Raw genomic sequence first — 27,014 nt, forward strand, 5'->3', positions numbered from 1 at the left:
CTTTTCACTCGACTCTCCCTTTCTCAGTTACTCGACTCTCCCTTTCTCAGTTACTCGACTCTCCATCTCTCTTCTCACTCAACTCTCCATCTCTCAGTCACAGATCTAGTCCTAAATTGTAAGGGTTAGGGTTTTGAAATCGATTTGGGGTTTGGTTTGTGAAATTCTCATATTTGAGCTTCAATTTGGGGTTTTAATCGTTTTAGGGTTTTGTTTTGAGGTACTCTGAGTTGCAGAAGCTTTCGATAGCCGTTTCTCGAAGCTTTCGGTGAATCAACATGTATTTTTTTGCGTTTATTAGTTTGCATGTGTGTTAGTTTCTGAATTGAGCTACTGTTTTGAATTGATTTAGTGTTTCTCTTTGTTAGTTTCAAACTTGTTTCGAATGGAGCTATTTTTTGAATTGATTTAGTGTTTTCTTTGATAGTTTCATATTTGTTTCGAATTGAGCTACTGTTTTGAATTGATTTAGTGTTTCTCTTTGTTAGTTTCAAACTTGTTTCGAATTGAGCTACTGTTTCATATGTTTCTCTTTGTTAGTCATGTAAATTGAGCTACTGTTTTGTTAAAACCAAACTGTGTCAAAACTAAACTTGTTTTTGAAATCAAACTCTGTTAAAACTAAACTCTTATGATTAGCTACTTTGTTAAAACTAAACTCGTATGACACTATATTATAATAAACAAAGTGTTTTGATACTTTATTATGTATGTGTTTGCTAGCTCTTTGGTATTTGTTTACTTATATATAGCCTTATTCGAGCGCTACAGATGCTTCATTTTCTTGTAGTGGTACAAATAGCCCAAAACAGAGCTTAATTAAATTGAAAATCTACACCAAATCAAATAATCACAACAAATAATCATAAATAGTAGTGGAAGAGAGAACTAGTAGCTGGTAGAAGAGAACGTATCCTTATCCTCTTCATGCCCTTGATGGTGAGTGAGCAAACCAACACTGAAGCAAGCCTCGGAGTTTGGTGCTCTTTGTGTAATCCAAAGACGTGATCCTGTTACGGATTAGCTTATCAATATTACTACTAGCTAGCTGGGAAGTTGTCAAGTATCCGTTGTGGTGGATCCTTGAAGAAAAATAAAAATATTGAATTTCTGAGGTGAAGATATATGACTAATAACAACTGAATTATATTTGTTTTGCTTAGAAACATTTTATTGTAATTATTGTAACATAGATCTGCAGCGTATAGAGAAGAGGCTATGTTTTAGTCTAAAGCTACAAAAAAAAAAAGTAAATGGTTGTATAACTTGTATCGCTCAGCAACTCACTGCACTATCTCGTGATTCATGACATGATTAGTTGTTGCATGTTAGAAGAATCCAGAATTCAAATTAATTAAACCAAATTGTCTTTTTCTATCTACCACGTTGCCAAGTACTATATAGTATTGTTTTTCTACTAAAAATACTAGTAGTCAAAGAGTGACGTTTCAAAAAAATTCCTTTTAAGGCCATATCAATAATATAATTACAAATAAATCTCTTAACTACTACACCTCTTTAAATAATCATAACGTTTTGACTATTTTATGAACGTTAACATAGCGTTATTTAGCAACACAACAATCAATTATTATGCTTTGCAATCGGAAAAGCCAACACACAAGCAAAAAAAAAAAAATGGATGAGACCTAGATCCCAAAGAAACTGCAAAGCGACGACGAAGAAAACATTGATCTCTTTATTTCCCTTTGACTTAGATTTCGACGGCACAAAGTTTTTTTTTTTAAATGTAATGTTAAAAAAAAAAAAAAACGTTTGTATAAATAGTGTTTCGTGTGTTTGATAAAATTAAAAAGAAAGATTGAGATTAGATAGAAATGCTCAAGATTACGATCTGCTTTGGAGTCTGCTTCGTATCTTCGGTCGTTGATCCTTCAAATAGTGGTTAGCTGATTACGGATTTGTTTGTCAATCCATTGAACTAGTTGATCTGCCGAGTTGGGGGCTTCATCGTGACGCCTCACATTCCTTTCCCTCTAGATTATGTAAACGGTAGTTTTGAAGATGTACCGTACCTCATTAGAAAACTCTCTACTTGGTCAAGGTTGTGATCCGATGCTAGAGAGAGGATTTGAGACCAATCAGTTGTGTAATTGGTTTTGAAGACTTCTTTGGCATCCGCCTCCCAGATTTTTGAAGCGTAGTTACAAGAGAAGAAGAGATGATCCCATGTTTCAACACAGTTCTTGCACAGAATGCAGACCCCCGATGCTCCCCTGTTCCATTTGATCATGCGGGAACCAGTTGCAAGTCTGTCATGGACCGCTAGCTATACACAAAATGAGTATTTCGGTGTCGCATGATTGAACCATACTCTCCCTTGTGCCAAGACATCGTATTAGATGTTGTTCCAACATGATTCCATGCGTCTTTTGTGGCAAACTTTGCTTTGAAAATATCATTTTTTCCTCTCCACAGTACTTTATCATTCTGCTCCTTTTTGTTTTGCCATTGAGTATATAATGCCTCCTCAATCGTAGTTAAGCAAGTGCTTCTATGTCTTCTTCTCCGTCTAGTTGCAAGCGTCCGCCACAAACATTTGACGGCTTATCCCCAAGTCTATTACTCCTCTTTCTCCTGCAATATCGACAAGCCTTCCCAATGGTTACCAAAAATCAAACTCGAAAGAAGTACGTTCTCCATTCTCCACCTCTATTTTACAAAAATATTTAGCCACTTCTCTCTTTTTTTTTTTTTTTTTTTTTGTAAACCAGCCACTTCTCTATACTTGATTATTTTTTTCCAAATCCATGATCCTAAGCTTGCGGTTTCCTTAGCAGTCCGAAACGATTCTTTTTTAAGCAAATACATGTCGACCCATTTTACCTATAACGAGTTTTCATGTGAGATGATTCTCCAGATTAGCTTTAAACAACACACATCATTCGCCTCATTCTGGAATTCATTTCTATTCCTGACCATAAGAAAGCTGAGCACAATTTGTCGATTTGCTGAATACAGTCAGGGGGAAGGCGAAAAGCACCCAGCCAGAAGTTACATATCAAATTAAATCTACCGACAAAAGAGAGATAGCGGGAAGTCCACGATCTGATACGCTTCATGATCTGGTCTATAAGAGGTGTGTAGTCCGTAGCTGAGAGACGTTTTGTGACTAATGGTAACCCCAAGTAACGTCCTGGCAGCTGGCCCAAATCAAAGGGGAACTTACTTGCCATTTTTTGACGGATTGGGGCTAGGATTCCTGCTAAAAACATAGTCGATTTCTCCATACTAATCCTGAGACCCGATTGCTTTGAGAATTTTATCAAACACCTCGACAATACCCTCAATGGAGAGAATCTTACCATTAGATCATCAGCAAAACACAAGTGAGTAAGCCCGAGTTTCTTACACCGCGGATGGTACCCGACATGACCTTCCCCCACAATTTTATCCAATAATTTTGAGAGTACGTCCATGCTTATAACAAATAGATACGGTGATAAAAAAACAGCCTTGTCGAATATCCCTTGAGCTCTGAAAATACCATGCTAGCTCTCCATTGACCTGAACGGAGAAAGAGGTTGTAATAATACAAAGAGTGAGCTCAACGCCATGGAATTCCCTCCAACATTCATTCAGTGGCACGAAGCTCTTCAAGTACCAAGGATGTTGGTACGACGACAAAACTCTGCAATGTGTTCTCAATTTCCAAAGAGGTTTCAAGCCACAAGACACCGATATAATTGTTGCTTCTTTCCCCAAATCTGGAACTACTTGGCTCAAAGTTCTCACGGTAGCTCATCTCGAGAAATCCAAATAGAAACACTTTTCTGCTGATCATCCTCTTCTACTTGATCCTCATGCTCTAGTACCATTCCTCGAGCTCAGACTGTTCACCGAAACCTCGACCAGTAATTGACTCATGTGCCGCTCCACACGCTACGGAAGTTCTCAAGAACTCTCGTTGTAAGATCTTGTATATGTGGAGGGACGCGAAAGATGTGTTGGTGTCGCTTTGGCTTATGAAATGCGCAATTCTAAAGATAGAAGCATGTTGGAGTCATTGTTCGAGTCAATTTGTAGAGGAGTTTGCTATTACGGACCATTCTGGAACATGTCTTGAGCTACTGGAGAGCAAGCTCGGAAGACTCCAAGCATGTGCTTTTCTTGACAGATATTAGACCTTTGCTCATTAGGTAAATTGAATAATTTAGAGATCAACAAGACCGGCAAAACTCTAGAGGGACCTTACACAAGAATTTTTTCCGTTAAGGGAAAGTCGGTGATTCAAAGAATTATCTGACTCTAGAAATGGAGGATATAGTTGACAAGATCATCGAGAAGAAATTTGGAGGTTCGGATTTGAAATTCTAAATTACATATGTATGATTTGTGCTTTCGTTGATGTTCGTTGTTATTTTAATTTCATTGGTTTATGATTCATGATCGATGTCTATCATTTGTTACTACTTTGGTGTCGATCGAATTTGGTTTTATTTAACTAAGAACGATGATGTAAAACCAAAATGAATAGCATGCATTAGTTTGGATTATCCTTTGGACTAGAAATTGTATACTTGCCTAGTTCCGCATTAAGATTTTCTTCGGATTAATCTAAATCATCTATCCAAGTAGAAATGTAGGCATGTGTGATAAGTGGAAAGATTGGAATTTAACACATACTGACTCATAAGTCATAACAATTGTCGCGCATGGCCACCTTTATACAATACTTATCACGTGTTTGTGACAATTATTGCAGAATCTTGACGCTATTTCGCGACACTTTCATTCATCTTTACGTGATATTTGTTACTTATGCTTCGCGTTTCTACCACTTGTCTTTTTAACATGTTTTTTTATCCGGGAACGAAAAATTTATATAGATCCCTAAAGTATATTATAAAATAACCATTCCAATAAAAAAAAACAGATAACTATATAGCCACATAATAGGAAAAAGTATATTAAGACTACTAAAATATTTTATTTGTATTAAAGAATTACTATTGTAACATAGATGCAGAGAAGAGACTATGTTTTAGTCTATAGGTACCAAAAAGGTTAATGGTTGTTTAACTTGTATTGCGCAGCAGAAACTCACGGTACTGTATTGCGCAGCAGAAACTCACTGTACTATATCGTGAGTCACGACATGATTAATTGTCCACATTAGTTCGTTAGGGTCCATCAGATATTCCAATAATCAACATGCGTTTGTTGAAAAGAAAAAAAAAAAAAAAAAATCTCTTAACTACTACACCTCTTTAAACAATCATGTTCTGATTATTTCGTTAACGTTAAAATAGCGTTATAAAACAAGCAACAATCATTCCAGAGCAAAAGAAAATAAAAATGGATGAGACCGAGATCCCAAAGAAACTGCAAAACGAGGATGAAGAAACCATAAGTTTGATCTCTTCACTTCCCTTAGACGTAGATTTCGATGGCACGAAGCTGTTCAAGTACCAAGGATATTGGTACAACGACAAAACCCTGCAAGGAGTCCTCCATTTCCAAAGAGGTTTCGAGCCAAAAGACATGGACATAATCATTGCCTCGTTCCCCAAATCTGGTACTACTTGGCTCAAAGCTCTCACCGTAGATCTCCTCGAGAGATCCAAACAGAAACACTCTTCTGATGATCATCCTCTTCTCCTTGATAATCCTCATGGCCTTGTACCATTCCTCGAGCTCAGGCTGTTCACGGAGACCTCGAAACCAGATCTGACCACTATCTCATCATCACTAAGGTTGTTCTCGACTCATATGGGGTTCCAAACACTGCGAGAGGCTCTCAAGAACTCTCCTTGTAAGATCGTGTACGTGGGGAGGAACATGAAAGACGTACTGGTGTCGTTTTGGTATACTAACTGCGCACAACTAAAGATAGAAGTGGAGAGAAGCATTTTGGATTCAATAATGTTCGAGTCCTTTTGCAGAGGAGTTATCAATTACGGATCATCATGGGAACATGTCTTGAACTATTGGAGAGCAAGCTTGGAAGACTCCAAGGTAAAAAAATGAAACATTGGCTTAGGGCATGTAAATTTTTGGAAACTTTTAGGGGCAAATTTTCAGTTTTTATTTATATGCATGTACTCAAATCAAATAATATAGCTATAGAAACATATGCTTAAACATTGAAACCTTTTTGATATATATGGTTTACACAATAAAAATTATGGTTTTATAAATAGCTATGTAAACAATATAATATAGAAATATTAAATAATTTAAACAGTAGGAGGCATGGAGAAACACCATTACCACCACCGCAATTACTTTGAAATATCGACAAACAAGTCCAAAACCGGATCTCCTTTATACGGAAACAAGGAGATAGAAAATATGATGGATGCATAGAAGCTTGGTTTGCTACTAGATGACCACCAAGAGAAGTAGAATCTTTTGAAATTGTTTGGAAAGTCTTAACTAAGTGTTGCACTCGATGTAAAAACGTTTTTTCGAACAAAATTTTACATTTTATTCAAAAAAAAAAAAAAGATATTAAATGATTTAACCATTTCATCTATGAAATAAGATTGTTGAATTGGTTATCGTAAATCAACTTGAGTATACCACATGACATATTGAATGACTTAGCCATCCATGAAGTATGATTATATTAGTTATAAACTTTGATTTTAAGAGTTTAGTTAATGATAATGTTGAAAAGAAAGAAAAAGATGCTACTACAAATACTAATTTGGTAATTTTAGTCATTTACATGTCTTATTAATGATAGTAATTATTGTAATAAGAGGGGACATTTTATTCTTTATTGCTTCTGTTGACTATCCACGTCGAAGCATATATGTGCTTTTCTTGAAGTACGAGGAGTTGAAAAAGGAGCCTCGTGATCAGCTCAATATACTTGCCGAGTTCTTGGGTTGTCCTTTTACAGTGGAAGAAGAAGAGAGCGGATCAGTGGAAGAGATACTAGACCTTTGCTCATTGGGTAACTTGAAGAATTTGGAGATCAACAAGACCGGAAAAACTCTTAAAGGGCCCGAGCACAAGAATTTTTTTCGTGAAGGGGAAGTCGGTGACTCCAAGAATTATCTGACTCCTGAAATGGAGAAGATAATTGACATGATTATCGAGGAGAAATTTCGAGGTTCGGATTTAAAATTCTGAGTTACGTTATCTTTATGTGTGGTTTAATTGTGCTTCATTTGACCAAAGTACCATTTGTTGTAACTTGTTATGTTATTTTGATTTATGATTTCATGATAATGTGTATCATTTGTTACTACTTTGGTGTTGAATTCAGTTTCGTTGAACTGAGAATAATAATTTGAAACCAAAGCGACTAGTTTTTGCGGTTGAAAATTTTATATTATATTTTCAGAATGAGAACATATGTAATCAATAATAAGGTTATTTAAAATAAATACTTAGATAATTGTCCCAAAAAAAGTTTTAGACGGCTATATGTGAATCCAAAAAAAAAAGGCAAGATACTTCGCTAATTGTCCTAATGGTGCTATTACTTGGGGAGTGGGTTATCTGACGACAAATTGTCTTTTAATTCAATCTTCTTTTCCATACTTCCAGTATACTCCATGATCATTGGAAAATACTTAACTATTATCTTTTAATAAGAAACGTATGTGAAGCATCAATTGCAATAAATAAATAAAATTGTATATTTTCCCACATAGTATTGAATCAAGTCATCTTTAGCTAACAGTGACACCAGATCCCCTAAAAATGGGAGAATCTATCGGGAACGGTTCCTGGTTTAAACTTAGAGGCTTCATGTCTCGCAAGTTCAGGTGGCACCAAACTGTTACACTCAATAAGCTTCTGTTTCAGACCGTAAAACAAATCTTTATCCTCAAGAGTCAAGAAAGTTGTCGCAATACCTGTCTTCCCTGCTCGTCCTGTTCGTCCAATCCGATGCGTATAAAGATCCATTGTGTTAGGCATATCGTAGTTGATGACTTGTGCCAAGTCAAGAATATCAAGCCCTCGGCCTAAAACATCTGTTGTAACAAGAACGTTGAATCTCTTTTTCTTGAATTCTTCTAAGCTATAATCTCTCTGTTCTTGTGACTTCCCAGCGTGTAATGTCGTCACACGACACCTTGCTAACTTTTCTAGATTCTTAACAATGTAATCAACCTTGTTCCTGGTATTCACAAACACAATCGCTGTCTTATCATCACTGAGATCGTCAATCAGTTTCTTTAACCTTGAGAATTTGTTTGATTCTTTGGTCATGACAACTTTTTGAGTGATAAACTTTGTGGTTTCTCCAATGGTGACCACAACTGGATTCCTCAAGTACTTTCTAGCGAGACGCTCTACACTATGAAGCATAGTGGCACTGAACATATACGTAGTTCTGTAAATCTTCTTTTCCTCGAGCTCTTCATCTTCCTTCTTGGGTTTCAAATTACTCGAAGGCATTGCATCTAACACTTCCGCGACCTGCGGCTCAAAACCCATGTCGATCATCCGGTCAGCTTCATCAAGAACTAAATAGTTACATTGGTTCAACACCACGTACCTTCTCTCAAGGCAATCTATCAATCGACCAGGTGTAGCAATCACAATCTCACATCCTTGTGATAGTTTCAAAGCTTGTTTCTCAATAGACTCCCCACCAGTGATAGAGATCGCCTTAAACCCAAGATAACGCGCAAACTTAACCGTCTCTTCTTCAATTTGATGTGCAAGCTCTCTTGTAGGAGCCATAACAAGCGCGTAAGGACCTTCTGTCTGATTCTCTTCCCTCAATGGTGGCAATCTAGATATGTAAGCCAACATTGGCAAAACAAAAGCCGCGGTTTTGCCAGAACCCGTCTGTGAAATACCGATAACGTCACGCTGTTCAAGTCCTAAAGGTATAGCTGCCATTTGAATAGGTTTAGGTTTCTCATATCCAGCTCTTTTCACTGCTTTCAATAGCTCATAAGTAAGCTTACTCTCTTTCCAACTCCTCATCGGATGAGGAGTAATCTTGGATCCTTTGTAAGAAATATCGAAATCTTCCTTGAAAATACGCCAATCTCTTTCACTCATCTCCTCTAACTTCTTCTCACTCCAATGCTTATCTTCTTCCTCACGTTTCTCTCTAGAGTTCTTAGTGGCCACTAGTTTTTTCTGCTCACGGCGGTCTATTCCCGCGCGAAACCCTCTCCCAAACAGAAGCTGAGCTTCATGAGGGTTTTGGTAGAGAACATTCATATCTCCACTCGAAGTATCTTCAGTGTTCTCCCAATCGAAACGGAAATTCTTGCTCGGCTTGATGATGACTCTCTTATTAGGTTTCGTAGATCCTAAGTATTGCTCTTTCATGGCGTTAATCTCTTTCTCGTGCTTTAGCTTCTCTAATTTCTCAACCCTAGCTTTGACGTCACGTTCACGAAACTCTCGATCGCTCTCTCTGTCTCGTTTACGGTCACTGCCTGAATGACGCTCTCGTTTCCGATCCCTGTAACGGTTTCCATCGCCATTATTGGGGTTGGAGCAAGAGATCTGAACGAGGCGGCGATCACAATCGGCGATTTCATCCTGACGGCGTTTTAGGGCTAATTCTTCTCTGTGAGCTTTGGTGAGGAATACGGGCTTCATAAGATTGTCGGAATCGAGTGTCTTCTTCTCCATCGCAGAATCCTTGGAACGATTGCTTCATTAATTTAGGGATTCACGGTGAATAAGATGGAAAGAAGAGAACCGTTTTTCTTCCAAATATGGAAACTTACTTCAACTGAAGAAAAAAAGCCCAACTCACTAGGCCCATTAGATAGGCCCATACTAAGGCCTATCTAGTAATATTCAGAGCATATCTTCCTATGTTCTAAAGGCATGTCATGTAAATATAAGCATATTAAATATTTATTTATAATATATATATAATCATATTAAATGTTTTTTTGTTTTTTGAAAAAGTCCCTAGTCCTTACATAAGAATTTTTGTTATTAAATGTTAATAGTGTTATTTTAGAAATTAATATAATAAATATCTAAAACAACAAAGTTATTTTAAAAGTAAAAAGATACAAATCAAAAGTATAAGATGCCAATTGCCTGATTTAAGGGAAAAGAGTTTTTTTTAGATAATATTAAATAAGTTTATGTGTCTTAGATATTGTAAAAGATTTAACTTATATTTGGGGGAAAAATATATATAAATAAAAACAAGGTTGTTGTAAATACGATTTAGCATACTTAAATTTAACATTAAATTTTGTCAAAATAATGTAAGCTAATTTAGAAAAAAAAATCTATAGAGTTAACTAAATTTAGAGAGCTTTTTAGCATAATTAAATACTATAAAGATAAACATAGAAAATAAGGAAAATTATTTTGGTTAATAACTATATATAAATAGATGTGCTGAGTTCTAGTCTTCAGACTCCTTAAAATATTTACTTTGTGAAAGCATTTTTAGTTATATTTCTAAGGTAGTTAAAACTTTAATAGAATGGATCCTAAAATGATGATAGAAAAAACACTAAAAGACTGTGATCTTTCTCGTAGAGGTTGTTTGTTTTTACCCAAAGCAAAAATGGAAAACATACTTAGAACTACAGGAATTACATTACCTCGAAATGGTATACAAGTGGAAATTCAGGATCATAACAAATCTTATTGGGTAAATTTAAAAAAAACACAGTGTTGGTTATCATATCGGAACTGGATGGACAAATATCAGAGATGCAAGAGGTCTTCAAACAGGCGATATTATCAAATTATATTGGAAAGATACTAAATTCATTTTTACTATGTAATGAGTTTTCATATCTTTTTATATCATTCTTTCGTTAGTTATTCTATTTTAGCTTATGAATTTTATTTGTTAAAAATTATTCATATAGATAGATGCTAACATTTTTAATTAAGGTTCAAATGGTAATATCAGGTTGCACAGAGCGGGACCATCAAATCAAACAGGAGAAAGTAGCTCAAGTGCTGTTCATGCGGGAGATTCACAAGAGATAAATTAAACAGTGTAAGACAAACAAAACAAAAGTTAAAATGATGAAAAAAATAAGTGCAGTACAAGTATACAATTTAGGATGAATGGATTCTTTTTTTATAAATAAAATTGTAGTGATCAATGTATTCAATGGATTGTTTTACATTTCTGAATTAAAAATAAAATAAAATTAAAATCTGAGCCCTAAGTACAGCTATCCTAAATGTTCCCTACCAAAAAAAAAAAAAAAAGCTATCCTAAATGTCTTCTTAATATTACTTTAATTTTATTTTTAATGATTTGCAACCTATCACATTTCGATAAATAGAAGGAAACAACGAGTGTTGTGTTTGGATCTAATAAAAACGAGCAAAAATAATAGAGATCACAAATTTTAGAATTCCAACGAAAAAAAAAAGTCTCCAAGAAGATAGGCAGGATCATGGAGTCAATGCGTCTCAATCCACTCACATTCCAGAAGATAATTGGTATATCCAATTTTCCAATCTAGAGATATGGTTTTGTTACAGTAAACCTAATATATTTATAAATTATTGGGGTTGTCATCGTCGTAAATTGAAGGCTACTATTCTATTTTGAAATAGCTGCTAAAGAAAGAAAAGAGAGATGTCTTTAGGTGACTCTCTTTGACTCCTCTTTTGTCTCTTTTTTCACACTTTTGTGAACAAATAATCAAATAACGAGACTGACACAGTGACACAAAACACCTACAAACACGTGTCTTCTCTATCACTCCCTCCCTCTTCCCTATAATTTCCATTCAAACATTTATCACATATTACGACCAGCTTTACCAGTTTTGCTTCTTTCTTTTTTTTTTTGCATTCAAAGATTTATCAATATGAGAAAATGACTAAAATGACTAAAATGATGAAACTAAAATCAGTTTCGTTAATTCCGTTGTTCTTACAAATCACTTTTATTTCTGTAAAGATAACATATTATCATTGAAATTTTTTTCCGTTATTTATTCTTTTCATGAATAGAAATGTTATCCTATATACGATCGAAAAAATACTATATTAATAATTTTAACCTATTCAATTTTGTGCCAGAAACCAGCCAAAATTCGACAGAAACTGACAAACTCAAATTTCATTTCCAGAAATATATTTTCAGACAAAAATTCATTTCTCATTCAAACTAAAGGCAAAATGTATAATCTCTTAATATATTTTATAAACAATAAAAACTTAAAACCCAATAAAAACCAAGTTGCCAAAATAGAAGGAAAAAGAAAATAAGAAAACTCCTTATTTCGTCAAAAAAAAACAAAAGAATGCAGAAAGTTTATCTATAGACTATATAGGTGGTCGTTCAAACTACAGTTTATTTGAATGGTTATTTAACATTATTCGAAAGATACCAACGTTTATGTATGTACGAAAGCAACTGTTGTTTTTTTTCTCCTAAACAAAAGCAACTTGTTATTTTCATGCAAAAACAACATTTTAAACGTAGTTGGCGTTCAACAACAATTAGTAGGTTACAAACAAAATAGTTTAGTGTTTGATTCGTTAATTCAATTATAACACAAAATTAATAATCCAACAATCTCGGAAACAATTTCGGAAACAATTTCTATCCCCTTTGGTCAATTAATCTCAGTTTCTTTACATCAAATTTCAACAATTTCTATGTATCAACACACAAATCTGCTAATTAACTAAAAACAAAAATTAATCTATCTTTCGAAAAACAGTTTTCTTAGTTTTGGACTTGAATTTGGATTGAAGCTTACGCTTCGAACTTGAATCAGTCTGAGACTTCTTCTTCATCACAGTAAACCTCTTTCTCTTCTTCTTCGTCTTCTCCACCGTCGCTGCTTTCATCGCTTTAGTCTCTGTTATGGTCTCAAGCTTTGGCTTCCATTTACGCAAACCAACCAATTGAACATAATCTTTCTTCAACTTCACCGTAGTACAAACTCTACCTTCTCCTTCGCCTCCTTCTTCTTCCTCTTCGTTTGCTCTGTTTTTCTTTCCTTCCATCATCAGTTCCGACACGAAATCTTCAGACACACGGATCCTTAAACGCTCTCCTTTTTCTCCCTTTTGTATAAGAAATGGTTGAGGCTGCTGTTGAGTCTTCTTCACCAAAACACCGCCGTTTTGAGGGGTTTTTAGGGTGGCAATGGTGAGAAAAGAGAGGTCGTTCTTGAAGAAATCTGATGGAAGGAGGAAGTAGTTGAGACCTAGCTTAAGTGTTTCGGTTTCAGACAGAACAGGGGTTTTCTGTCCGATGTAGAGTAAGTCTGATCTACAGATTTTGTGTTTTGGGAAGTCTCTTGTGAGCTCTGAGACTACTACGGGACGATCGTAGACTTCTAAAGAACCGTCGAATCTGACAAGCTTGATGCGTCCGCCGTTGCTGGTTCGGTCTGGTCGGGGATGGAGACAGAGCCAACTTGAAGGAGCTCTGTGTAGCTTTACGAGTAGACTCGCAAACTTTGTGATGTTATCGTGACCCATTTGATATAACTGGATTCAGGGTTTAAGAATTTAGGGTTTTTGTTTTATCTTCTCTGCTAGAAGAAGAAGGCCATGAAGAAATTGGTGCGGAGGAGATAGAGTTTTGTGGTTTCAATGTGAACGAATGAGACGAAAGTTTTGGTTTGTATATATATATACACTCAAAATAATATTTTACAACAAAAGAATTTATTAAACCCATTTAAAAATATATTTGATTTCATATTCAAATATTGAGTTCTCCTTCTTTTCATTTTATTTGGTAAACAAATAGGGGCCCAAACAAATAATAATTTTGGTTTTAAGTAAAATTCAATTTTTTTCTTCTATTTTCACTTTATCTTTTTGGCTATTTTCAATTACTTTAAAATAAAATCTTACGCTAATAGGTATCCTCATTTATTATTACTATATACAGAAGTTTTATTATTACATAGGTTTAGTTATGTTTTGCATTTTCATGCACACATATATATATATATATATGATATTCAATAATATAATATATATATATATATATATATGATATTCAATAATATAATATATATATATGAAGAACCCTCATACCAATATATTAGATTATTGGCCATGTGCATGTATTATGTGATTTGTTTTTTCTTTGTTTTTATGTATTATGTGAATTGTAAAGTATAAACCATTACATTAAATTTATCTATTTTATCAAACATCCTTGTTTTAAAAGTTGGATATAGATGGACTAGGTTCCAAGTTGTGGTGTCAACAGTGATTAAGAAGCTATTAGACTAATAAGTATGAATAAATAATTTGACTATGTTTAACGTGCGTGACGGCATTATGTTAAAAAACTATGAAATTTAATAGAGAGAGAAAGAAGACTTAGACCGGTGGAAAAGGAAGTATCGAGTGTTCTTTTTAGACATTTCAATTTTGGTTTTAAGGTATTTCAACTTTAATGGATTATGACATTATGTTATTTGTTTTCTTAAGTAATTTAATAGCCACACATTACGGAAAACTCTATAATAATAATTTCACCTTTTTCTTCTTCTTTTTAACCGGTGATAGACCCCAATCCCTACTTAGTTGAGCAATGATCATCCTGAGATTATGATATAAGTATTAGTTATTTTTGTTGTTGTTCAACTAACCAAGGAGATACTTTTCAATATGAAAATAAAATCCAATACTGATGTTAAGATCTATTATTATTCAACAAAACATATCAACATCCTAGTTTTAGATTAGATACGAAACGTATTTTTTTTTAAGTTGCAAATCCTAAGAGAAGTAGCCACCTCTTAGTTTTGGTCATAGAAAAATGTAAGTTTGACTCATAAAATAGTTTACGTAAATATGTTGCCTTACTTTGACTCGCTTCTTCCTTTCTTTATTTTGTTTGGAATTGCCACTCCCGCCTTACTTTCTTTTCCTTTTCGCCATCTTTTTTATTTTGCATGATTTCCATATATCTCCTTTACTTCGAAATTTATATTAGAATACTAGTTATATAACTTACTTTTTTATGGCTTGGATTAGTGGTAAATTAATGGGGAAACCGGAGATTGGTTTTACTAAACTTTCTATATTTGGTCCACTAGCTAGTATTCTAATAAACTTTGAGAAAGTTCAAATCTTAGTGACCGACAGACAATTCGCTAACTTCTAAAACTGGTCACTTCATAAGAATGATACAGTGAAGCCTAAAATTTAGATATTTAATTTGCATATATATAACCAATGCAAGTAAAAAACAATGTAGGGGATTGCACAACCCCACCATTTGGATTTGTTTCCATATACTAATTGTCCAAAACTCATATCAGACTTGTTTAAAATATAGGATCTTCAATGATGAAACAGTTAATCTACGTTTGTTCGCCACAATATTCAGAAACAATTCAAGTAATGTTTGTTATTCAGCCCGTGTCTCCTCATGCATGCTTATTTGTATATGGGCTATTCTAAAAGGCCCATTGGAGATGTTTCGGGCAGTCCATATACTGATTTTGCTCTTTTAGGATGGTTTGACATCTTATAGGAGTCTTGTGGTTGGTATTTATATTTGTCGGAAAAAAGAGACATAAAAACTCAAGTTCTTCTTTACCCTTTACAAATATAATGCACCTATGGTTGTAAGTTATATTTGTTAGGTTTTTCTTACACGATTAATAGAAACGTTCAACTGCATAAGAAAACAACTAGAATCCAATCATGAGCTTTCTAAACAAATAGATTACCTATAGAATACTATCTACTATCTAGCATCAAAACAAAATCAACTTAGAAAACGAATACAAATCATGAATGTTAGATCTAGAGGGACCGTACACTAGATGTGTAACAAAACAAAACATACAATTTACACGTTTGCTTTTTGATTATGTACTATTATATATACATGTTCTCACAACACCGTTACTTTAGTAAATAATAGCGCAAAAGCATTCCATAGAATATGAGACCTTAATTCATAATCTTCACACAAAAACTTTATCGCTACGAAAACTCTTTTGTTTTTCGAGCAGAAGTTTAGTGTCTGTATTATATCTAAGACAAAACAACGCAACGAAGAACTGATAAAAGATGAGGTTCCCTCAGAATCGAAGAGCTTATCAACACTGATTAATCTCAGACAAGGCTGAAACTTATATATAGATATTCTTGAATCATCATTGGGGACACATAACAAAACACAAAAATTGTGTAACTAAAAACTCAAACGATGCAAAGAAAAAATTCAGTTCCCTCAGAAAAAAATTGAATTTTCTTCTACATTGATATATTCAGACAAGGCTGAAACTATATATAAAGGTTATTCGATCATCGGGAACTTGAACCGAAAACATAATATCGAGAATCGAAAAACAGAGAACCCTAATTTCTCAGAAAACGCAAATTGATGGTTGATGGCTGTGCTATTGAAGCGGCGGCTTTTATAAAAGACCTAACTCGTCTCTGTAAAGTATTGACAAATTAAATATAAGTCCTCCAAGTTTTCACTGCTTTAAAGATTATACTCCGTAATTTATTATTTACAAAAGGGTCCAAGAATCTGAACTTTGTAATGCAAAAGACTAAAAATTTGATGCCTTTGTAGCCCAAACTTGGAACCTGAAGATGTAGCCACGTTTAGAAGCTCCTTAAGTTGAAGAAACTTAAGAGGTTTCGAATTAACCTGTGTAATATCTTGCATTATTTTCTGATGCTATTGACAATTGACAAATGACAGTGAGGTTTTCTTGTTCTTGCACCATTGCCTAATATTAAAGATCAAGGACCGTGGTGGAATAAATATTTCTGGATCTAAGTGGAACACGATTAGATTCAAATGGGGTTGTTTGTTAAATAGAAAAAAATAAGAATTTAATTTCATACAAATGCAAATGAACAAAAGCAATGTTTATGAGCAAATGCCAAGAGGACGAAATCTACAACACATATTGAAATGGTATCAAATACTAAAACACACTGTTCCATATATTAATGCACAATACCACTAAGAGCTGCATTTTACACTAGTGAACCCTCATGGACCATGTGACTGCACAGCTTCTTGAAGGCTCTTCACAGCGCTTTCATAAGTCACAAACCCCATAAACCAGAACTCGTGGTTGTCAATGGAAATCACTTGTATGTATTTCTCAGATGTGTTAACTCTGCTTGTTGATGGATTCACTGCCTTCAGCTGGTTCACCGGAAGTACCACCTGGTCATCAGATCAAAATCATCAGTCACAGACTCTACAAAGAAGAATGACAGAAAATAGACTTCAAGGTTCTCAAGGTACCACCCAAATCTCAAAATCAGTTTTCCAGAGATCCAGCTCATGTTTGGGTTTGGCACTCCTTAAACATGACATCAGAACCAGTGTCCAAACTCTCATACTAACAATTATTCAATGGCTCCCCTAGTTTTATCAACAATGCTATAAGATTAAGCTTGCCCTCTTACGCAAACCACTAATGTCCTAATATTGTCTACTGAAAAAAAACAAACATGCAACTACCAGGACACTCAACAATATCGTTACAATGATTAAGTAGTTTCCATTTAGTATAAGCGTACACACTACACGTTCTATATGTAGATAATTAGAAAAAAGGAAACATACGGTAAGTCAGAATACCTTGTAATAGCTCCACTGAGTCTGCTCACCCTCTTTGTAAGAGAGAGGATTATCACTACAGAACGCAAGCTTGTGAGTGGAAAGATACATGACTCCCATCACAGGACCAGCAGATGTAGACAAGTAGCAAGCATAGGTCTTGAGAAGTTTCTCATCAGGAAGGCAATCAAATGTTTGCTTGAAGACCTTTTCATACCCACCTTCCGCAAGTATTTTTGTCCCCTGAGCAATTCGTGAGACAGCAGCATCTGCTACACTTGGACCTGTTTTCACTGCGAAAAGATAAAATACATATACTCTCAATTCAAATACGTATAAACTTGATTTCCAGTGAAAACAACCTATACTAGATAAGATTCAAGAGTAAAAAGCAAAAAAACAAAGAGAGAGAACTTATGTACGAAGGAAAGTTTTCAGCAATTTTGAATTCTAATGTGAAAGGTTTTGGGAACTATAAGCTTTTAACTCAAAAGGAAGAGCAAAAACATAACAATTGTTGGCCGTATTTTGTGAAGGTGAAGTAAAATTGCGGTGTTTATACGAGGAAGAAGCATAAATTGATGAAGGCTAACTTTACCAGAAGACATAACCAAAACTTCCAATAAACTAATAATTCGCAATTCATCTGATCGAGAGACGCTTACAGTGTTGCCAAACGTTTCCGGCGAGATCCTCTGCCTTCTTGGTGGCATCGGCAGCCATTTTCCCCCATTTCCCTAACGTATCCTTCACCGAATCCATAGTATCTGTGTCCCCAAACCAAGATCAATCAATCAAACGCAGAAATTGGATAAGGATGCGAAATCGGATAGAGAGAAGAAGAAGAAGAAGAAAAAGAACTCACTCCTTGGGGCAGGGGAAGGAGAAACGTAAGGATTGGATTCCGACGGCATGGTGGTTGCGGCGGCACCGGTGGGAATAGGCTGAGGAGGAGGAGGAGTGACGTCGGTAGGATCGAGCTTAGGGTAAGGAGCGTAGTCAGAGGAGTGAGAAGGTGCCTTTGAAGGCTCCGACGCGGCGGCGGGAGTAGAAGAAGAGATCCGACCATCGTCATGATTCTCTTGCCCACTCATGATTTTGCTTTGATTTGATTCGAAATGATTTTTTTTTTTTATCCCGTTTGGGTTAAGTAAAGAAATAAGGCAGCAATTAATAATTGAAATAAAATATCTGGCCGCGTTACGTTGGCATTTTATTAATCGCTTTTAAATAAAAATACTCGCTCTCCCAAATTCGGAAAAACGGTATATTTCCCTCCGAGAACTATCGTATCTGGCCAGATAAAGCCCGATCTTTGACCTCTGTCTATATACCCATGAAACATAAGTTAAATGTTTATTTCCCCACCAATTGAAAGTTCGAGAGCTTAATGTCCATAAATCTTGGTTTCGTCGGTTTAGTGCGTAAACCCGACACAGAACCATGTTTCGGTCGTAACTTAACCAAAAAAAAACCGATTCCTTATTAAAACCCGACCCATTGTGTTGTCATCCCAAAAATCAAAATCCCAAAATCCCCAAATTCAAATTAAGAACCCAAAAAAATCAAAATCTCAAAGTAGATGCCTTAGCAGTCGCCTGGTTAACCACGTTTCTGCTTCCCAAGTAGATGCCATAACAAGTCCTGACGATCTGTAGCAAAGAATCTCCATGGATCCTCAGGGAAATTGAAGTGACCGCAGTTAAGAGCGTCTTCAGCACGAGCAACTCGAGTCCTTCGTCGTCTAGCTCGTGACATTTGCAGATGGTTTCGATGAGCTTGGAAAGGAGTAGCGCCTCAGGTCCGCCGGTGGGATCCTCACTGCGAACATAGCCATGAGCAATAAGCTTGTGGATGCAATCAACGGCCGGATCGACAATTTTGAGAACGCCGGTGGAGGAGGCGTTAATGAGAGGGCTGAGGATGATCTCGGGTTCGGCGAGAGAATATTCGGCGGCTCCTCCGTCGTGAAGTGGTCCAGGAATGGAGGATCCAGAATCAGAGTCGGCAACGGGAGAAGAATTTTCGGGCGATCTGAGGCGTTCGATGACGGATTTTCACTCGTGAGCGAGCTTGGAGTGCTTACGCCAGGAGGCGTTCTTAATGACCTTGTCCAAAGCTGGGATAACAACTCGACCTAAGCGGGAATCGACTTCCGTAGAAGCCATTCCAGATTGGTAGTGGTGACTTCAAGGAACCACCAATTCAGATCTATAAGAGAAGAGTGAGCAAGTAGCCCAGAGACAAGAACAACAACAACAAGAGCAATTTGGGGATTTTCGATTTTTGGTTTCGATTTGTTTTTTGGGTAGTGGGTCATAAACGGGTTGTAATTTGGGTTTAGGCTGGTTTAATTAGGTTTAATTGGTTAAAGCATTGGTTTGGTATACAGTAAACCAATTAAACCCAGCGCTATGGGGTTTTAAATCTCGAACTTAGGATTCATGGACATTAAGCTCTCGAACTTTCAATTGGTGGGGAAATAAACATTTAACTTCCATTTCATGGGTATATAGACATAGGTAAAAGATCGGGCTTTATCTGGCCATATACGATAGTTCTCGGGGGGGAAATAGACCGTTTTTCCCCCAAAGTCGGTCTAACATACTTCGTGAGGTCGTAACTTAAATGCAATTATTTTCTCCAACGAATTAGGTGCTGGATTATCCTTTTCCTCCACAACATATCCATAATTCATGTATCATTCTCACCAGTTTTTCTTCTTCAAGAAATTCAGTTCTGATCACTTTATTTGTTTTCTGGATGGAAGCAAGATTTTGTTCTAAGTTTTTTTTTTATTAGAAATGTCTTGTTCAATTCTTCGATTTCTTGGTTCATGTTTGACATAGTAACAACAACAAAAAGAGTCAGATTGTAACGGTTATTGATGTTCCATCGAACATTACTATTTTTTTCTTCGATGGAGGTCAAGAGTCTTTATCTTATTTGTTTTGTGTAATTCGGCATCCGACGATGAACTTTTACAATGTTGAAAATAGAGTGACCACACCGAGAAACTAGATGTCATCAATTCACATTTTTCTAGATAATATCAAACGAATAACCACTTTTGGAGTTTCTAAGAGCATCTCTATCACATAAGACAAGATAATTTCTGAAAATATAGGAGTATTGAAAACAGATACATAAGTGGAAGAGTCTCACATTAGTGTATTAGAGAGATGTTGCTTCTTCTCTTTCATGTTTTTTCTTTATTTTTTAACCCTCGAGTACCGTTTAAGAGACTACCGATGCTTGCTGTAATAAAGAAAATTCAATTTTTTTCTCATGTTAGTGTTTAAAAGAAACTTCTTACATAAACCTCAAAGTCAGTTGAACGTAAATGATCTTGAGAACTCATGTCCATCTCCATAGAGCTTGCTTTTCTTAATCCAAGAAGCACCCAAGTTACATTTTACCAACATCATTTTTTCCAAATCACTTTCAACTTTTAACTCAACAGTTAACTTACATAAGTAGTCTAACTCACTATTTTCTTTACCGCTACAAAATAACGACTGCCAATGTCTTACCATTTTGTTTTTTACCGTTCCGCTGAATAAGTAATTAGTACAGAGAAGATAATGTACAACGTTTTTAACCCATCTCGAATCTTCTGAACCAGGTAGAGACTTTGAACGAAGTGGCGAGAAAGCACTTCGTTTCTTCTTCTCTCGTCTCGTCGGGACATGCGTAGGGTTTAACTCTGTAAAATCAAAAACCTCTCCGTTTTCTGTTTCTGCTTTGAATCCACAAGAGTCATGCGAAGATTCAACTGGGTTTGTTGTTTCTTCATCCCTCTCTAGATTTCGCTTCATCGTTTTTTTTTCTTCCTTTCAATTTCTGAAATCGATTCCTCGAGAGAGCTGAAATCATTTGTAATTTATGTTTATCGTAGGTTCTGCGGCATGTACAAGCACGAAGAACATTTGATTCCGTGATCGGTTTGCGTCAAGGTAATGTATAAGTTTTCTTTAAACTAGGGTTATTGATTTCGTCAGAGAATCATGAATTTTTTTGCTTGTTTCAAAGAGGAATCAGAAAATGACATACATATGCTGTTCGAGGTTTATGGCCTCCTCTGAGCTGATTTAGGTGTATATGCAACAGACCAACGACAATGTCAGTTTTTTTGGTATATTAGAATTTCTAATGTAGTGATAATTTTAGCTGAATTTGGGTTTTAGGGTTTAGCAGGAAGGGGGGATCAAAGTATTGGGCACTGTTAAAGGTAACTCAAGAGTTGATTTTAGAGAATTGAAATGTAATCTGGAGGTGTCCGGGGTAGTTATGTCCTATTGATACGCTGAGGATATAGTGGTAGCTAACATTAGGGACATTAGGGAATTTCCAGTTGATGTTTGTGTTTATCTATAGGAAATACACATTCATTACTTGGACGTCTTGACTCTTTGCAGGGTCTCAGAAGCCGTTGTTCGAGCGTTACATTCACGCTACAGGTCTTGTTTAAACTCTTCGCTTTTTTCTTGATGGAGACAGTGTTTTTGTATCATTTTATTCATTGAATGCTTTTGGTTTTGGATAATGGTTATCAGGAATATACAGCTCCAGTGCTCGTAATTACTATGATGTTCTTGGTGTTTCTCCAAAAGCTACGCGGGAGGAGATTAAAAAGTCATTCCATGAGGTGAGCCTTTCCGCTCATTGTTAGTGGACTATTCTTCAGCTTTTAACATTTTTTTACATCAAGCAAATACTATTAGTAAAAATTGTCTGCTCAAAATTGATGAGTGAATGCACAATTGTGCAGCTTGCGAAAAAATTCCACCCTGATACAAATAGAAATAATCCGTCAGCAAAAAGGAAATTCCAGGAAATAAGAGAGGCTTATGAGGTAATTTTTTTTCCATCTGTCACCATCTGTGTATTTTGAATGTATCTTCTGATACACTTTTGTGTTGGATTGAATAACTGCAGACCCTGGGAAATTCGGAAAGAAGAGAAGAATATGATAAGGTACGCTTTTGTTGTTTTTATTCTTATTTATCTGGTGGTGAGATCACTAAATAGATTTTTTGCTGTTATCAAACAATCCAGCTACGCTATCAGAATTCGGATTATGTAAATAATGACGGTGGTGATGGAGAGAGGTTCAGACGTGCATACCAGTCCAATTTCTCGGATTCTTTCCACAAGATTTTTTCTGAGGTACATTATTATGTTTCCCGTTTGCTCATCTGTTTATTTGATTAGTCAAATCTCTAACATTAGTACACTTTATTCAGATATTCGAGAACAATCAGATAAAATCTGATATTCGGGTCAGTTTCTCTGATTCTCTCTTTAATTTATACAATTGGAAGCTGGTTGACTTATGTAAATCTTGTTGTGTAGGGCTCTTCAGTAATACACATGTTTATATTGTTAAAAATTGAATAGGTGGAACTGTCGCTTTCTTTTTCCGAAGCTGCAGAAGGGTGCACAAAACGTTTGTCTTTTGATGCATATGTCTTTTGTGATTCCTGTGGTGAGTGGCCACAGAATTTTCTTATATTGTCTCTTTTGCATTTACTAATATTGACAAGCCAGTCATGGTTCGCAAGATTTCCTGTAAAGATAATTGAGAGTATAGACACTTTAAATGAGGAGTTACTCGTCATGGTACATTATTATTCAGTTGCTCAAAATGGTAAAATAAAATTCTTAAAGAAGAATAGTCTTCTGGAAATGGCTCTGTGATCAATCGATGTTAATGTACATGTAATCTACAGTTTGTTGTCTCTCTTCTTTTTTTTTTTTTGATTTCTTGTAACATTTACAGCCTTTTGTCTTTGAAAAGTTGCTGATTCAGCCAACTTTGAGAGGACGAGTAACTCAGTTGGGTGAAAGTAATATTGTTGCAAAACCATGAATCCCAATCTCTCATTATTTATCATTTTACAGATGGGCTTGGCCACCCTCGTGATGCTGCCATGAGCGTTTGTCCAACATGCAGGGGGCTTGGACGAGTAAGTGCCAACTAGAGGATATAATCTTTGTTTTCTTTGGAGGGTTAATAAATTATACAATTTCTATTTACAGTACTATGCCGTCTGTCTCTTTAACAGGTAACTATTCCTCCTTTTACAGCATCATGCCAGACGTGCAAGGGGACGGGGCACATTATTAAGGTTTGAGAAAAAGAGCTCTTTTATTGATGCTTCAGTAGTTGGCACTGGTTACGAGTATATATGTTGTCTATTTCTTCAGGAATACTGCATGTCTTGTAGAGGATCCGGTATTGTGGAAGCCACAAAGACAGTTGAACTTGCGATCCCTGGAGGTTGGTCTGAAATCTTCATGCTTTTGTTTATCTTTAACTTGGTTTTGATTCCAAACATGTCAGTTCTGCTATGAAACGAGTGGCAAGATTTCATTCATTCTGTTACGTTCCTTTCTTTGAGGATTTGTGTGGTTTAGATGTAATCTAATTTAGATATCTGTTACACTTATCGTTCGACTGGCTTTTCTTTTTCTTTTTTAAGATTATGCTTGGCAATTTTCATTTTCTGGTTAATTCTGCTCTTGGTATTTTGGGGCAAAGATGAAACAAAGAATTTGGGACTGTGATTTCCGATTATCATCTTACATGAGTTTACTGGACCAGATAGTGATTTAGGTTTTTGATAACAATATTCTGTCAAACTTTTATTTGCTTTCTTCTCACTGTACTTGACCACAGGGGTGGAGTCTGAAGCTACGATCACAATCGGAGGTGCTGGTAATGTAAGATCAAGAACAAGTCAACCTGGGAACTTGTATATCAAACTAAAGGTTTGTTAAAACCATCTGTATTTTCTTCAAATTTGTACTGGTATACTTTCTGAGACGTGCCTAGAGAAGTTTGAATCGAACTCACCCTTGACATTGATGATTGATCTACCATACAAGTCCATTGATCAATTTAGCCTAAGAGAGAGAACAGTTAATATAAGTGTCAAAGTCATGCTATAAGTCATATATTGACTTTGAATGAATTCACTTCAAAAATGATCTACACCAATGTTCACAGATTTATATGTGATGGCTACTCTACTGTGTTTGTTGTGTCACTATATTAATCAAGACTTACTCTATTCAGTGAATCAATTGTTTATGCTCTCTTGTAAGATTATTAAGTATCTTTAATTCTATCATCATTCTTGCCTCATTTAGGGTCTTACTGCATGCTGCATTTTCCCTTAATGACATGTATCTAATCTTCTTCTGCTCACAGGTTGCTAATGATTCAACTTTCACTAGGGATGGCTCAGATATATACGTGGATGCTAATATTAGCTTTACACAAGTAAGCACACTGGTGATTCCTGAATTTGGGGTTATAAGCAGAGCAGTACCTTCGAAACTTATGTTTTCTGCATGGTGACACGTTGTGGTCAAAACTCAAAAGCCTTAACTGCTAGCTTATAAAGCTCTGCAGTAACATAATTTGGGCATGTCCTATGATAAAATAAAACCTCTAGAGGACATATACTAGATAAAAGTTATCTGGAGGCTAGCTGAAAATTAATGATTTTGGTCTTATTCAACTAGTTTATGTGCCAGAAGTTTACTAAACTACTAGGTTTAATAATATTAGCTAGTAGCATCTTTATCATTATGTATATGATGCGCTTGTCCTCTTAACTAGATAATGTGGCATATCGCCATATCGGTTCCAACTAAATTTGATGGCACCCAGATATAAAACTCAAGTGCATGCTGCTGCATTATTTTGCCACCTAGCCATAGTACCTCGGCTGCAGTAATTATCTTTTATAGTGCATCCTTTCATCTCTTATGGTTGACGTGGTTTCTACTATTTCTCCCTTGAGCCATACTGGACATGTCTTAGAAAACTTATTTGACAGGCGATTTTGGGAGGCAAAGTTGTGGTGCCAACACTTTCAGGCAAGATACAGCTAGATGTAAGATTCGTCTCCCAGTGAGATTATTAGAATATTTTGTTTGTTTACAATTTGGCATTTTCCATTTTCAACTGAGTCAAGTTGGTTTTCATCCTCTGACCAAGAGAAAGGTTTAGATCTCAAGCCTTTGGAGATAATAGAGGTGCCTTATTGTAATTGTTGCAGATACCAGAGGGGACTCAGCCTGGTCAACTTCTTGTTTTAAGAGGCAAAGGTACATATAATTATCAGCCTATATGTAAAAAAATTTGTGTATTTGTGTGTACTCTTTATAATAGGTTAGTTCCTGCAGGACTACCGAAGCAAGGCTTTTTTGTAGATCACGGAGATCAGTATGTCCGCTTCCGCATTAACTTTCCTACGTAAGATTTCTTTTACTCGGAGGTGTTTGGAATGCTAGAAACTCTACTGGTGTTTGGAATGACACGACACTTAGTTTCTCTATAAGTTGAGGTTTTTTAATTAATTTCCCTGGTAGTTTGTTTTGGTTTCCCTGCCGTCTGTTATTTTGTGTCCGATTATTAAATCTGATTATATAAGTTCATGTTGATATGATCAGCTTGTTGATGTTCTGGTGGCGGGTAGATGAGTTGGGTTCTCTTCTTGTCATTTCTGTCAAGAGCTAATGTTGATAGATTTCTGGTATATGCTTATGCGGTGTACATTTTTCCTTGTCTTCTCTAGTGAAGTGAATGAACGTCAGCGTGCTATATTGGAAGAGTTTGCAAAAGAAGAAATCAACAATGAATTGAGTGGCTCTGCTGAAGGAAGTTGGTAAGTAAAATTAGTTTTCACTATTGTATTTATAACAGCATAATGTGGGTAGTATCTGATTGTTAGACCTAAATGGATATCTGGTATAATTCACGTCAGAGGAATGTAGTTGATTACAATAGAAGAATTAGTGATGATGCATATACGTTACTGGTGGATTTTCTAGGCCTGCCTAGAAATAAGAGTTAGAAAAAGCGGATATGTAGAGAACATACATAGTTGAAAAATGAGACAGATAGGTTCTCTCATAAGGATGTAGAATTATAGTGTAGACCTATTGTGTTTTTGATGCATTCCAGTTTCAAATAACTAGAAGCTCTAGGGGAAACAGTGTAAGGGCTTTTTCTTTACATTTTGATTCAAATGAATGTTATTTCCTCTCACTAGTGATTGTTCCTTATAGTAATGAAGAATCATGAAAATGAACCAAACAGGATTTACCAGAAGCTCTCTACTGGTTAAACTTACAGGTGGAATATAAAGGGTCCTCAGATCATACGCGATTTCTCGTTAATGGTGCTGCTGGCGCTGTTGTTGAACAAGTTAATGGGATGAAGCCACCACGAGAGATGAAAGATAAAAGCATTCAGCAGAAGATAACACAAGACTAATTTCATTTATTGCTGGTAGAACAAACAGTTCAACAGCATAAGAGAAAGGGTCATGATTTGACCTCATATTCTATTACAAACTCATTTGATGTGAATAATAAGAGACATCAAACAAGTTAAGCTGAAATAAAGAAAAAGAAAAAAACTCCATGAGAGTTGCGTTTTTGGCATAGTTCCACAAGTTTCTTAAACATCTTCTAATCTACATTGCTGAAGTGAGTGTCTTTAAACAAAAAACTATGCTTC

The 27,014-nt window shown here is 35.7% G+C and overlaps 5 protein-coding genes and 2 pseudogenes across 7 annotated transcripts; 4 read left to right on the forward strand and 3 right to left on the reverse strand.

The window, feature by feature from the left end:
• The first annotated feature begins 1,638 nt into the window (after nucleotides 1-1,638).
• LOC110224624 lies at nucleotides 1,639-4,502 on the forward strand (annotated as a pseudogene).
• Nucleotides 4,503-4,782: 280 nt separating this feature from the next.
• Nucleotides 4,783-7,388, forward strand: LOC9326826 (cytosolic sulfotransferase 7). Its single transcript, XM_021011013.1, has 2 exons — nucleotides 4,783-5,980; nucleotides 6,782-7,388. Exons 1-2 carry the CDS (start codon nucleotides 5,320-5,322, stop codon nucleotides 7,102-7,104), a joined length of 984 nt encoding a protein of 327 aa, XP_020866672.1. The 5' UTR covers nucleotides 4,783-5,319; the 3' UTR covers nucleotides 7,105-7,388.
• A 135-nt stretch (nucleotides 7,389-7,523) lies between these two features.
• LOC9326827 (putative DEAD-box ATP-dependent RNA helicase 44) lies at nucleotides 7,524-9,731 on the reverse strand. Of its 2 annotated transcripts, XM_021011128.1 has the most exons (2): nucleotides 7,836-9,731; nucleotides 7,524-7,756 (listed from the first exon to the last, which is right to left on the reverse strand). In XM_021011128.1, exons 1-2 carry the CDS (start codon nucleotides 9,580-9,582, stop codon nucleotides 7,650-7,652), a joined length of 1,854 nt encoding a protein of 617 aa, XP_020866787.1. In that variant the 5' UTR covers nucleotides 9,583-9,731; the 3' UTR covers nucleotides 7,524-7,649. The 2 variants fall into 2 exon arrangements, with proteins under 2 accessions (XP_020866787.1, XP_002893508.2); XM_002893462.2 differs by having other exon boundaries at nucleotides 7,524-9,731.
• Nucleotides 9,732-10,277: 546 nt separating this feature from the next.
• On the forward strand, nucleotides 10,278-11,105 carry LOC110225209 (annotated as a pseudogene).
• A 1,352-nt stretch (nucleotides 11,106-12,457) lies between these two features.
• LOC9329570 lies at nucleotides 12,458-13,514 on the reverse strand. Its single transcript, XM_002893463.2, has one exon. The coding sequence runs from the start codon at nucleotides 13,387-13,389 to the stop codon at nucleotides 12,598-12,600; it is 792 nt and encodes a 263-aa protein (XP_002893509.1). The 5' UTR covers nucleotides 13,390-13,514; the 3' UTR covers nucleotides 12,458-12,597.
• Nucleotides 13,515-16,689: 3,175 nt separating this feature from the next.
• On the reverse strand, nucleotides 16,690-18,625 carry LOC9329571 (GEM-like protein 1). Its single transcript, XM_002893464.2, has 4 exons — nucleotides 18,342-18,625; nucleotides 18,142-18,243; nucleotides 17,498-17,769; nucleotides 16,690-17,077 (listed from the first exon to the last, which is right to left on the reverse strand). The coding sequence occupies exons 1-4, from the start codon at nucleotides 18,568-18,570 to the stop codon at nucleotides 16,898-16,900; spliced, it is 783 nt and encodes a 260-aa protein (XP_002893510.1). The 5' UTR covers nucleotides 18,571-18,625; the 3' UTR covers nucleotides 16,690-16,897.
• A 2,445-nt stretch (nucleotides 18,626-21,070) lies between these two features.
• On the forward strand, nucleotides 21,071-26,940 carry LOC9329573 (chaperone protein dnaJ 1, mitochondrial). Of its 2 annotated transcripts, none has more exons than XM_021014631.1 (19): nucleotides 21,071-21,255; nucleotides 21,375-21,432; nucleotides 21,895-21,936; nucleotides 22,033-22,124; nucleotides 22,248-22,331; nucleotides 22,415-22,453; nucleotides 22,535-22,645; nucleotides 22,723-22,758; nucleotides 22,877-22,964; nucleotides 23,381-23,445; nucleotides 23,545-23,607; nucleotides 23,687-23,759; nucleotides 24,159-24,250; nucleotides 24,693-24,764; nucleotides 25,327-25,383; nucleotides 25,549-25,597; nucleotides 25,676-25,745; nucleotides 26,068-26,157; nucleotides 26,592-26,940. In XM_021014631.1, exons 1-19 carry the CDS (start codon nucleotides 21,238-21,240, stop codon nucleotides 26,617-26,619), a joined length of 1,227 nt encoding a protein of 408 aa, XP_020870290.1. In that variant the 5' UTR covers nucleotides 21,071-21,237; the 3' UTR covers nucleotides 26,620-26,940. The 2 variants fall into 2 exon arrangements, with proteins under 2 accessions (XP_020870290.1, XP_002890765.1); XM_002890719.2 differs by having other exon boundaries at nucleotides 21,073-21,255; nucleotides 26,628-26,940.
• The last annotated feature ends 74 nt before the right edge of the window (nucleotides 26,941-27,014 follow it).

This window comes from Arabidopsis lyrata (assembly GCF_000004255.2).
Source record: "Arabidopsis lyrata subsp. lyrata unplaced genomic scaffold ARALYscaffold_1, whole genome shotgun sequence".
In the NCBI taxonomy this organism is placed as follows: domain Eukaryota; kingdom Viridiplantae; phylum Streptophyta; class Magnoliopsida; order Brassicales; family Brassicaceae; genus Arabidopsis; species Arabidopsis lyrata.